Source organism: Mirounga angustirostris, unplaced genomic scaffold (genome assembly GCF_029215605.1).
Source record: "Mirounga angustirostris isolate CCGP_5_RB_7025 unplaced genomic scaffold, mMirAng1.0.hap1 SCAF_11, whole genome shotgun sequence".
NCBI lineage: Eukaryota > Metazoa > Chordata > Mammalia > Carnivora > Phocidae > Mirounga > Mirounga angustirostris.
In genome coordinates, this window is record NW_026991719.1 from 70,211,692 (window position 1) to 70,225,919 (window position 14,228).

Sequence of the window (14,228 nt, forward strand, 5' to 3'; positions counted from 1 at the left end):
AATAAATAAATAGAATCTTTAAAAAAAAAAAAGACTTTTTACTTAAAATTCCTCTTAGGTAATTTGGTCCACAATTTAATGTCTTGTAGATTTTCTGCATTAATAACATGAGCTAGGAACTTAAAACAATTATGATGACTATGGCATGATTATTCCCCAAAAATGTATATTTCTGATAAAACCATGATGAAATACTATAAAGGTGCTCATCTTAAGACTTGGGATTTAGTATTATAGAGAAAACTAAAAATTCCTTTCCTGCTTAAGTAACCTAATCCTGAGAAAAGAATCTACATATATTCCAAATAGACCAATATACATCCAAAAGGAAAAACATTAAATCAAATATTTGGGAAAGATTTCTGCAAATGAGTGTGAAATAACCTGCTATATTCAAATCAGTCAACATTCAATAGAATTCATGAACCTAGATATATAGCCCTATTGCTTAAAACTGTCAATTGGGTTAATTATTCCTAAATGATCACTAACAGAAAAAGAAGAAATCTTTTAGCCATTATATGTTAGACCAATGCTTTATAAGCTTTAATGTCTATGGAGTTCACCTAGTGATCTCGTTAAAATACATTTTCTGATTCAGTAGGTGTGGGATGGGGCCTACAATTCTGCATTTCTAGTAAGCGCCCATGTGTTACCACCATAGGATTAATAGTATGTTAGACAAAATCCCTCAATGTAATTCTGGTATGCTTTGGCAAGTTTGCTTTAACAGAAAGCTATGGCTAAGTGGATAGAGGCAATCCGTACTGAAGACATGGGTGACATGAGTGACAAGAAAGAACCAGTCATATGAAGATCTTGTGGAAGAGCATTCAAGGCAGAGAAACATGCAAATACAAATAACCTGAGATGGAACAAGCTTTGGCAGGACCATGGTGAGGGAGCCTGACTGATAAGAGATGAGACCTGTGAGAATTTGAAATGGGAAACCATTAGAGGATTTTAAGGAAGGGAGTAATATGATACAATTTACATTTTGAAGATCACTCTGGAGGCTATGTGAGGAATGCATTGCAGAGAAGCTGTAGAGAGCCATGTGAAGAGGTTATTCCAGTTGTTCATAGTTACAATGTGGCTGGAGAAAAATACATGGATTTTCTTTCTTTTACTTATAAATTGGGTCTAGAGGGGCACCTGGGTGGCTCAGTCAGTTGAGCCTCAGATTCTTAGGTTTTGGCTCAGGTCATGATCTCATGAGTTGTGAGATCAGCCTTGAGTCAGGCTCGGTGCTCAGCACGGAGTCTGCTTGAAGATTGGGTTGTGAGATGAAGTTTTTAAAGGCTTATTTTGTTCCTTTTGTGTTGTTTGTGTTAAGAGAATGTATTATAGCTAAAGCACCATTCATTACAAGGGTGGGAAGAATGATTCATGGAACCACATTTAAAACAATGAGTTATGGAACTTGGAAGACTAGGTTTGTAAGCAAAGAAATTCTCATTTAAAGCAGAAACCTACATCAGCCAGAGGTCAATCTATGTTACAGTGTTGTCTCTAGTAGTCCACATCAGGTATTTTTAAAAATTTTAGAGTGGTGCTTGGTAATTCTAACATAAACATTAACATGATAATAACTTCCTCATGAAAATAAACAGCTAAGCTAAAAATACATGTTTCCTACTAGGACTTCCACAAAGACCATACAGATACTTCACATATTTTATGTATGTATGTTTGTATGTATGTATGTATGTATTTAAGAAAGTGAGTGAGAGAGAGAGAGAGCACAGGAGCACGGATAGAGTGAGAAGGAGTGGGAGAAGCGGACTCCCCTGCTGAGCGAGGAGCCCGACAGAGGGCTCGATCCCAGGACCCTGGGATCATGACCTGAGCTGAAGGTAGACACTTAACCAACTGAGCCATCCAAGCATCCCTTCACATATTTTATTTAGACACTTAAATTACCTTTCATGTAATTACACAGTCTCCATTTTATTTAATATCTAAAGCAAAACATACTGGAACAGAAATTAGATAAACAGGCATTTCTCACCTGACAGTATCTTTGCAATTTTCAAAGATAAGCTGTGTGAAACTTGTGAGAGGAAAAAAAATCACTACTATTTCTATTGATTTTAACCACATATTGGAAAAGGAATACATACATTTAAGTTTGTTAAGTCTAATGAGCACCTTGTTACAACACCCATTCATTATGCATGGATCAATTACCTGAACTGTTAATTTTTTAACTGCCCCAAATTTTGGACATTGTTATTTTTATTTAAGAACGTTTTGGGAAAATCACACTTGTTCTAATTTTCAGTTATGGCAAGTGGCCCTCTTGGCACAGTGGGCAGCGTGTCAGTCTCATAATTTTCAGTTATGGCAGCAATTTTCTATCAGGCTTCTAAAAACTTACATTTATATCATATGTAATGGGTAGATAATGTGTCATAATTTTGTTACATTTGTAGTTAGCAGGGGAGAAACTGCCCTGTTGTTCCTACACCAAGGGAAAAAATATAAGGACTATATAACTCATGAAGAATATTAACATTTTCTATCACAAAATATTGATAAAATTGGAATTATATTAATCCAGTTATAGAGCTTAACATTTTAGTCAAAGTATTAAGATAATAAAATAAGGCTCTTAGCTTCATATCAAGACCTATTTGAATATTTATATAAGAATATTAAAAGCATTTATCTCCTCATTTATGGCTTGATTTAGTATAATGCCTCATCTGTTCCTATCTTAATAGTTTCTTAGTATAATGAATCATTATTAGAATATAATGATAAGGCATGACAATACTATATAGGTATTTGCAGAGATATTTCAGTGCAAAACCTCATTCACATGTAACCCAAATATACTTATTGCCTTAATCTATACTTTGTCAAATGCAAACATTTTAATTTTCACCAATTCTTAACTTTAACCATGGGGTTGGAATTAAGAAATTTCATTCTTATCTACTAATGTAGTTGGAAAATATTTTTGTTCACTTTGCAAAGTCATTAGAACTTCTAATTAATTAATTAATTAGATTAATCAACTTCTAAGTGCATTAAATACTATAAAATCTTTTTTTCCCAAATAAGATACAGGTATCAAGTATTTGTTCTTGCTCTTTTTATTCCCAAAGCCTTAATGTAACAATTCAATGTTACATGTTGTATACTTCTAGTAAAAAACCCGCCTTCCTTCTACACTCCTACAATATAGTATTACATATTTTTAAGGAAGTGGGTGGACTTATTTGAGGATGATATGCTTTTAAAGAACAGATTTGTCAAGCCAAGCCACTGATATGTTCTTAGAACCATAATAGTATAATGTGTAATTTAGTGGATTTAGTTATTTTAAAAGATATTTTCCTACTTCCCTGATAAATGAAATTAACCATCACCTTTGATTTAGTTGTCTCCGAAAGGTATAAATAGCATGTAATAGAGCATCTTTTAGTCACAGAGTTTAATGTGGGAAAAGCAAATATATGCTGTATATACAATGTAGTAAACGATTTTAAAAATTCAATATTTTTTGCCTCTTTTTTTGGTTAAAAAACAGTATTTACTTTTGTAGATGAATTGCACATCTAATATCACAGAAAATCTTCTAATGGAATAACTTGTAAAATCTCTACCCCAACAAATTAATTCCGTGTCTAGGAAGTACTGTATTGAAAACCAGTGCATTATGTTCTACAGTGTCTAGAATTGAAATTTAAACAAGCAGGGTGTTGCTATTGAATACAAAAATGTGATAGAAAAGTCTCATTAGTGGCTGGAGAAACAGTCATCTGCAGAACTAATTCATTCCATTAGATTCACTGGTAGTAGCATGGTTCAAAATTTTGATTGGCCTTTAGTTATGGAAAATAACAAAATACTAATGTAGACGCACAAAAAACTCCTTTGAGTTGGAGATCCATTCATGGCTAGAAAAGGAAAAAAAAAAAGTTAATTTACAACTGGTTCATAATTCATTTAAGATATTCTTTTTTTTTTTTAAGATTTTATTTATTTATTTGACAGACAGACACAGCGAGAGAGGAAACACAAGCGGGGGAGTGGGAGAGGGAGAAGCAGGCTTCCCGCTGAGCAGGGAGCCCCATGCGGGGCTCGATCCCAGGACCCTGGGATCATGACCTGAGCCGAAGGCAGACACTTAACGACTGAGCCACCCAGGCGCCCCTCATTTAAGATATTCTTATTGTATATACCCAGTTATGGAAAATGATTTAAATTGATATACATAAAACCAAAGGAAATGTACTGCACTTTTGTGGTAACTTTTTATATGTACATTCAGTGAAACAATGGTTTATCTGACTTTAGTCAAGGTATGTTTCAATTACCGAAGGGAGGATTGAGTAGATTTCTTCCTTGGTATCTTATTTAGAGGCTAAATATGTCTAAACATATCTGTTAAGAGAGATCTATAATTTGTGAACTTACTAAAATATATTTTGAACTTCCTCTAGTCCCCTCCAGATATCAAGTTTGATGTTTATTGCTGCACAATTTTAATGGAGAGAGAAATAATGACTACTATTCTGTAGACCCTTCATTTGGCAAGTCCTCATATTGATGCACATGTGATTTAATTTTATTAACTATACATCTACAGTAATAACAATGTCTGCAGTCTTTTATTAACTATAAATCTGCTATTTTAAAAATTTTTCAAAAGGTTCTGCAGAACAATTGACATTTGTGTATTTATTGCTCCTCATGGTATACTTAGGCATTTTAAAACTTATTGAAGTATAATAAACCTATAGAAAAAGTACACATATAAGTATACAACAATATGAATTTTCCCAAACTAAACACACATATGCAACCATTACCCAGATCAAGTAACAATACATTAGTATCCTGGTAGCCCTCCTTATGCTCCCTTCCAATCAGTAGCTGCCTTCAAGGATAACCTTACTGATTTTAATAACCATAGATTATTTTTACCTGCTTTTAGTACTTAAGCAGTTTTTAACATAACAAAGGCTGTCATTTTCAGTGTTAAAGTCAGATTCTGTGTGGTTTAGAGCTGTCATTCTCAACATTATTTATGTCCATTGCTCTTGAGGGATATCATACATTCCCGTCATTATCAATGGTTTACAGTTAGAACCTCTTGGCAGTAGTGTAGGAGTATACAATTAGGAAGAAAAGACTCCAAGGTGATTCTGTCATGTTAGGGTTTCTCAAACCTCAGCAGTATTAACATTTTGGGCTGGACAATTCTTTGTTGTGGGAGACTGTCCTAGGCATTATATGATTTTTAGCAGCATCCCTGGCTTTTAGCCACCAGATGCCAATAATACCCATCCCCCAGTTGTGAAAACTAAAAATGTCTCCAAACATTGCTAAATGTCCCCTAGGGGGACAAAATTGCCCCTGATAGAGAGCCACTGCACTAAGGTGAATATATCCCTTATTTGATGTTCACTCTTTAAAGGTTAACAGAACAATAAGTAAAAGTTTTAGTAAAGTAGTACTGAGTCCTTTATAAGAAGAGGGTTTTAGTAATCAGCATCACTTAGCAATGTATTGGCCTACTTAAAAAGATGCTAAGGTCCATGTCACTTGGTCATCTTGGAGGATGTTATAGAAGGTAGATATTAGAGTACATGACCTATAAAGTATTCTTCATCAGCCTCACTATAATTGTGGGATTTAAGGCTGGAGGATCTTAAAATCTATTGAGTAAGACAGACATACCTCCTTGCTTTCAAAATACTGAAAAATTTCTATTTATAGTAATAAGACCACATTCAAGACTAAAAGACAAATTCTATTAAAACATGCCTCTTCTCCATACACCATTCTTCTTCATAATTGTCTATGACATTTTCTACTTGCTTTAGAAAAAATTAGGGTGTTTTTTTCCCAAAAATTTGAATAAAATTAGTTCAAAAACAATTATATTACCTGTGTTTGAATCATTCTAAAGTTTCTTAATTCATACTATAAATCAGTAAGGAAAACATGGGGAAATCTTTAAGAGAAAAAACGAACTGGAAGATTTTAGTTCACTTTGATATTTTACCACAATTTTTGAAGGCTGTTATATATAGAATATAAATTTCTATTCTTAATAGGATTAGAAATACACAAGAGAACTTACACAAGTCCATTTGTCTTCTGTTTTCTCAATCATAATAGTCTGTGTGTCACTATCTGGTGGTATATATTCATAGTCATCATAAAGGAGGCCTAGGATTGGATACTGTGTCCTGTACCTATACAGAAAAAAGTTAATTTACCACCTGCACAAGAAAATGACTCTCATTCCTTTTTAGTCACTCCTAGTTTGATTCTCCTTATTATGTTAAGGTGGCTCTTAATGACTTTTAACTCTAAAAAGAGAATATCTACAAAGCCTTACTACTATTATTTTCAAAAGAATAAGAAGGAAGTACCTCTGCTTCTGCAATGATGGACCACTGACAGCACAGGACAATAATCTTAGAGAAGGGAACCAAATGACATGAGCCCTACAAGTGCCTAGCTCACTACTTGGAGATTTTCTTGCTCACAGGATATGGAAAGTGGAGCCAAATAAATCCCTTCAGTCACAAAGTTGAAGTGACAGAATTTCAAGTAAAGGTATGCCAAAGCAGCTGGTATGGGGCAGAATACCAGACAGAAGAGAACTACATAAATAAGAGTCAAAAGACCTGTAGAGGACTCTCTACAAGTCTTTGGAAGTACTGATTAGTGTAGGCATGTGGAAAAACTACTGAAGCTGGGAAAAGAAGCACTGGAAAGGAGCAGCCTGGAAATCCCTGGAGTTCACATAATGAAGGGAATAGCTTGTGTTCCACTAACCAGAGTGGAAAGACCTCTTAATGCAGGGGCATCAGGAAGAAACTGCAGAAGAATATTGTGTTAGTGTTGGGATAACATTAGTCCTAGACTGCAGGTTTTAACAGTTTAAAAGCAAGACTTGAAAATATTGAACTGTATCCAGCTAATTCCATCTCAGAATAAAACCACAGAACACTTGCAGTGAAATAAAAAATCCAGAATTCAAGTGTGTAAAATTACAATACATGGCATTCAATACAAAAATTAGTAGGTATGGAAGCAGGTAGATATGACTAATAATGAGGAGAAAAACAAATTAGTAGAAAAAGAACAAGAAATGACAGATAAAAGAAATAAGTAGTCATGGTTGCATCTATTAAAAATATTTTTTTTAATGTATACTCAAGAATAGGAAAGCATGAATGTGATGAGAACAATGGAGGATATAAAGATCTACACTGGACTTCTGAAGATGAAAATTACACTGTATGGGATTAACATTAGAATAGGCCCTGAAGAAGAAAATATTACTGAATTTGAAGACATGAAGAGAAATTATCCAAAATAAAACACAAGAGGAAAAAAAAACTGGAAAAATGTACGGAGTATGAGTTACCTATGGGAAATATTAGTTGCCCTCACATATGTGTAACTGAAGTCCTACATGACTGGTAGGAGACAAAAAAATAATTGAAGAAATAATGCCCAAATTGTTTCCAGATTTGATGAAAACTCTAAACACACAGATCCAAGAAGCTCAGGGAAACTCAAGAAAAAGAATGATGAAGAAAAACAGAGGCAAAGAGAAAGGACCCAAATAAATAAAATCAGAAAAAAAGAAGTAACAACTGACACCACAAAAATTGAAAGCATTATAAGAGAATACAGTAAAAAATTATATGCCAAAAAGTTGGACAACCTGGAAGAAAAGGAAAAATACCTAGAAACATACAATCTTCCAAAACTGAATGAAGAAGAAATATAAAATCTGAGCAGACTGATTACTAGTAACAAAATTGAATGAGTTGTCCAAAAACTATCAAAAAATAAAGTCTAGGGGGTGCCTGGGTGGCTCAGTCAGTTAAGCATCTGACTTTTGATTTCGGCTCAGGTCATGATCTCAGCTCAGGTCATGATCTCGGCTCAGGTCATGATCTCAGGGTTGTGAGATTGAGCCCCACATCGGGTTCTGCACTGGGTATGGAGCCTGCTTAAAGATTCTCTCTCTCGTGTTATGCTGAACAAAATAAGTCAATCAGAGAAAGACATGTATCATATGACCTCACTGATATGAGGAATTCTTAATCTCAGGAAACAAACTGAGGGTTGCTGGAGTGGTGGGGGTGGGAGGGATGGGGTGGCTGGGTGATAGACATTGGGGAGGTTATGTGCTATGGTGAGCGCTGTGAATTGTGCAAAACTGTTGAATCACAGACCTGTACCTCTGAAACAAATAATACATTTTATGTTTAAAAAAAAAAGAAGAAGAAGATAGCCGGAGGGGAAGAATGAAGGGGGGAAATCAGAGGGGGAGATGAACCATGAAAGACGATGGACTCTGAAAAACAAACTGAGGGTTCTAGAGGGGAGGGGTGGGAGGATGGTTTAGCCTGGTGATGGGTATTAAGGAGGGCACATACTGCATGGAGCACAGGGGGTTATATACAAGCAATGAATCATGGAACACTACATCAAAAACTAATGATGGAATGTATGGTGATTAGCATAATATAATAATAAAAAAAAGATTCTCTCTCTCCCTCTCTCTCTGCCAGTCCCTATCCCTCTCTCCGTCTCTCTCTCCCTTTCTAAAATAAATAAATAAATAAATAAAAGTCTAGTTGTTAATTTTAGCCATTCTGACAGGTGTGAAGTGATATCTTGTTGTAGTTTTAATTTGTAGTTCCCTGATAATGAGTGATGTTGAGCATCTTTTCATGTGTCTGTTAGCCATCTGTTTGTCTTCTTTGGAAAAAATTCAATTCATGTCTTCAGCCCATTTTTTAACTGGATTATTTGTTTTTGGGGTGTTGAGTTTAATAAGTTCTTTATAGATTTTGGATACTAACCCTTTATCAAATATGTCATTTGCAAATAAATTCTCCCATTCTGAAAAAAAAAAAAAAAAAAAAGTCTAGGACCAGACGGATTCATAGGCGAATTCTACCAGTTAAAAAGAATTACAGAGAGGAGTTAAGATGGTGGAGGAGTAGGGGGACCTTGATAGTTATCAAATCATTCTGAACATGGGACAAATCAATTGGAGGCCTGAGAAAACAAATACTGCAAATCTTTGAGTAGAAAAGCAACCACCATTTGGAAGGTAGGAGGTGCAGAGATTTGAATCAGGTGTGATATAGCTGAGGCTATGGCCAGAGGGGAGGGAGCCTGCTTAAGGAGGCTACCACAAAGTATTATAAGCAGTGGATCACAAAATTGGAACTTTTAGAAGTCTGCTACAGTGAGGGACATGCCGGGCTTAAAGGCAGTGAAGCAGGGCAGAATCCCAGGTGTGACAGCATGGTCCGAAGATTCCCCTGGGTTGCAAGAAGAATAGGTGGTGCCTAAGTGCTGGCCTGTTCCCAGGCAAAGGAGCATGGAAGCTGGCTGAGAACAGTGAGTCTAGGTGCCAGCTTTCTGCTCTGTGTTGCCATAAACTTCGAACCACCACACATTCCAGCGACTGCTTTCCTGAGAGGTGTCCAACAAAAGGCAGATGCACCTGGAGACACTCCCTGGGAGGAGTAGTGCTGGTCTTCACTGTGGGAGTCCCTAAAATTTGGAGTTTTGAAACTCAGTCCTGTGCCTGAGATAAAAAGCTCAACACAGGCAGGGTGAACAGAGCTCTGATGGGAACTGGGGAGACAAGAGTGATTGCTCTTTTGTGAGGGCTCACTGAAGAGTGGGGGTTGCGAATTTTCAGCTCTGGAGCCAGAGAGCAGGGCACAGCAATACTCATCCTGCAGATCAGTGCTGGAAGACGGCACAGAGCAAAACAGCACCACCTAGTGGAATCCAGAGCTGCTCACAACAAGCCCTGCCTCCCTGGGCACTGGAGGTGCATTTCCACTAGAGCAAGTCCACCTGAGAATCACCGCAAAAGTCCCCTCTCCCAGAAGACCAGCGCAAACAACTCACACCAAATTTACTAAAGAAAATAGTATCTAGTATCCTGTGTACTTTTATTCTTTAGTTTTTATTATAATTTTTAAGCTATTTTCTTATTTTTTCAATTTTTTAAAAGTTCTTTTTAAATTTTGTCCATATATACTTTTTTATATATATTTTTAGTTTTTGTTCCCTCTCACTGTATTTTATATATATATATATATATATATATTTTTTTTTTTTTCTTATTTTCGGACCAAGTTTCTTTTAACAAGCAGACCAAAACACACCCAGGAGCTAGTTTTGTTTGTTTGTTTTGTTGTTGTTTTCTTTTTCTTTCTTCTTTTCTTTTCTGGACAAAATGACAATATGGAGAAATTCACCCCAAAAGATAGAACAAAAGGTATTACTCACAGCCAGTTATTTAATGAGTACAGATATAAGTAGGATGTTTGGGTTAGAATTTAAAACAATTATACAGATACTAGCTGGGCTTGAGAAAAGCATAGAAGACACTAGAGAATCCCTTATTGTAGAGATAAAAGAACTAAAATCTAGTAAAGCCGAAATTAAAAAAGCTATAACCAAGATGCAGTCCCAAGTGGAGGCCATAAAAATCAGTGATATGGAAGATAAAGTTATGGAATATAATGAAGCTGAAAAGAAGAGGGAAAGAAAATTATTAGATCATGAACATAGACTTAGGAAACTCAGTAATTCCATAAAGTGAAATAATATCAATATTAAAGGAGTCTCAGTAGAAAAGTGGGAAAAAGGGTCAGCAGGTTGATTTGAACAAATTATACCTGAGAACTTCCTTAACGTGGGTAAGGAAACAGGCTTTCAACTCCAAGAGGCACAGAACTCCCCTCAAAATCAACAAAAATAGGTCGACATCATGACATATTATAGTGAAACTTGCAAATTGCAAAGATAAAGAGAAAATTCAGAAAGCAGTTGGGGAAAATAGGTCCTTAACCTATAAGGGTAGACACATAAGGCTGGCAGCAGATCTGTCCACAGAGACCTGGCAGGCCAGAAAAGATTGGCATGATATACTCAACATCCTAAATTGGAAAAATATGCAGCCAAGAATACTTTATCCAACAAGGCTATCATTCAGAATAGAAGGAGAGATAAAGAGTTTCCAAGACAAAAATGAAAGGAATTCATGAACACTAAACCAGCCCTGCAAGAAATATTAAAGGGAACCCTTTCAGCAGAAAGAGAGACCAAGAGTAACAAACACTAAAGGAAGAGAGACAATTTACAGAAACAGCAACTTTATAGGTAATACAATAGTACTAAATTCATATCTTTCAATAATGACTGTGAATGTAAATGGACTAAGTGCTCCAATAAAAGACATAGAGTTACAGAATGGATAAAAAACCAAGACCCATCAATATGTTACTTACAAGAGACTCATTTTAGACTCAAGACACCTCCAGATTGAAAGTAAGGGGGTGGAGAACCATTTATCATGCTAATGGACATCAAAAGAAAGCTGAGGTAGCCATAGATTTTAAATCAAAGACTGTAATGAGAGATGAAAAAGGTCACTATATCATAATAAAAGGGCCTATCTAACAAGAAGATCTAACAATTGTAAATATTTATGCTCTAACTTGGTAGCAGTCAAATAATAAACCAATTAATAACAAAACTAAAGAAACTCATTGATAATAATACAATAAGAGTAGGGGACTTTAACACCCCACTCAAAGCAATGGACAGATCATCTAAGCAGAAGATCAACAAGGAAACAAGGGCTTTGAATGACACACTGGAACAGATGGACTTAACAAATATATTCAGAGCATTTCATCATAAAGCAGCAGAATACACATTCTTCTTGAGTGCACATGGAACATTATCCAGAATAGATCACATACTGGGTCACAAGTCAGGACTCAACTGGCACAAAAAGACTGAGAGCATACCATGGATATTTTCAGACCACTGTGCTATGAAACTTGAAGTCAACCACAAGAAAAAGTTTGGAAGGACCACAAATACATGGAGGTTGAAGAACATCCTACTAAAGAATGAATGGGTCAACAGGAAATTAAAGAAGAATTAAAAAATACATCAGAGCAAATGAAAATGAAAACATGACAGTTTAAAACCTTTGGTATGTAGCAAAGGAGGCCCTCAGAGGGAAGTATATAACAATACAGGCCTACCTCAAGAAGCAATAAAAGTCTCAAATACACCACCTAACCTTGAACCTAAAGGAACAGGAAAAAGAACAGCAAATAAAGCCAAAATCCATCAGGACAAGAGAAATAATAATTAGAGCAGAAATGAATGATATAGACATCAAAAAACCAGTATAACAAATCAATGAAACTAGGAGCTGGTACTTTGAAAGAATTAACAAAGTTAATAAACCCCTAGACAGACTTATCAGAAAGAAAAGACCCAAATAAATAAAATCATGAATGAAAAAGGAAAGATCACAAACAACACTAAAGAAATACAACTAATTATAAGAAAATATTATGAAAAATCATGTGCCAAAAAATTAGGCAGTCTGGAAGAAACTGATAAATCCTAAAAACATAAACTACCAAAACTGAAACAGGAAGAAATAGAAAACCTGAACAGACCCATAATCAGCAAAGAAATTGAAGCAGTAATCAAAAATCTCCCAACAAACAAGAGCCCAGGGCCAGATGGCTTCCCAGGAGAATTGTACTAACATTTAAAGAAGAATTAATATCTATTCTTCTGAAACTGTTCCAAAAAATAGAACTGGAAGGAAAACTTCCAAACTCATTCCATGAAGCCAGCATTACCTTCATCCCAAGAGACAAAAACCCCACCAAAAAGGAGAATTACAGACCAATATCCCTGATGAAACTGGAAGCAAAAATTCTCACCAAGGTACTAGCTAATAGGATCCAATAGTACATTAAAAGGATTACTTACCACAACCAAGTGGGATTTATTCCTGGGCTGCAGGGATGGTTCAACATCCACAAATCAATCAGTGTGATACATCACATTAATAAAAGAAAGGACAAGAACCATATGACCTTTCAATATATATAGAAAAAGCATTTGACAACATACAGCATCCATTCTTGATAATAATGTAGGGATAGAGGGAACACACCTCAATGTAGGGATAGACGGAACATACCTCAATATCATAAAGGCCATATATGAAAGACCCACAGTAAATATCATCCTCAACAGGGAAAAACTGATAGCTTTTCCCCTAAGGTCAGGAACAGGACAGGGATGTCCACTCTCACCACTGTTGTTTAACATAGTACTGGAAGTCCTAGCCTCAACCATCAGACAACAAAAAGAAATAAAAGGCATCCAAATCAGCAAAGAAGAAGTCAAACTTTCAGTCTTTGCAGACGACATGCTACTCTATGTAGAAAACCCAAAAGATTCCACCCCAAAATTTCTAGAACTGATAAAAGAATTCAGCAAAGTCACAAGATATAAAATTAAAGCACAGAAGTCTGTTGCATTTCTATACACTAACAATGAAGCAGAAGAAGGAGAAATCAAGGAATCGATCCCATTTACAATTACACCACAAACCATAAGATACCTAGGAATAAACCTACCCAACAAGGTAAAGATCTGTACTCTGAAAACTGTAGAGCACTTATGAAAGAAATTGAAGAAGACCCAGAAATGGAAAAATATTCCATGTTTATGGATTAGAAAAACAAATATTGTTAAAATGTCTATGCTACCCAAAGCAATCTGCACATTCAATGCAATCTCTATCAAAATACCACCAGCATTTTTCACAAAGCTGGAACAAACAATTCTAAAATTTGTATGGAAGCAGAAAAAAACCTGAATAACCAAAGAAATGTTGAAAAAGAAAACCAAAGCTGGAGGCATGACAATTCCAGACTTCAAGCTGTATTTCAAAGCTGTAATCATGAAGACAGTATGGTACTGGCACAAAAACAGACACATGGTTTAGTGGAACAGAATAGAGGACCCAGAAATGGACCCTCAAGTCTATGGTCAATTAATCTTCAACAAAGCAGAAAAGAATATCCAATGGAAAAAAAAAAGACAGTCTTCAACAAATGGTGTTGGGAAAATGGACAGCCACATTCAGAAGAGTGAAACTGGACCACTTTCTTACACCATACAGAAAAATAAACTCAAAACGGTTGAGAGACCTTAATGTGAGACAGGAGTCTTTCAAAATCCTAGAGGAGAACAGAGGCAGCAACCCCCTTGACCTCAGCCACAGCAACTTCTTGCTAGACATGTCTCCAGAGGCAAGCACAACCAAGGAAAAATCAATTATTTGGACTTTGTCAGGGTAAAAAGCTTTTGCAGAGCAAAGG

General features: G+C 35.7%; 1 protein-coding gene across 1 annotated transcript in view; it reads right to left on the minus strand.

Moving 5' to 3' along the window:
- Positions 1-6,076: 6,076 nt before the first annotated feature.
- The window catches only part of POF1B (POF1B actin binding protein), a 98,753-nt gene continuing 90,601 nt past the window's right edge, over positions 6,077-14,228 (minus strand). The window contains exon 15 of the mRNA XM_045899858.1: positions 6,077-6,215. Within this exon, the coding sequence (XP_045755814.1) occupies positions 6,077-6,215 (139 nt within the window). The remainder of the gene's footprint in view (positions 6,216-14,228) is intronic.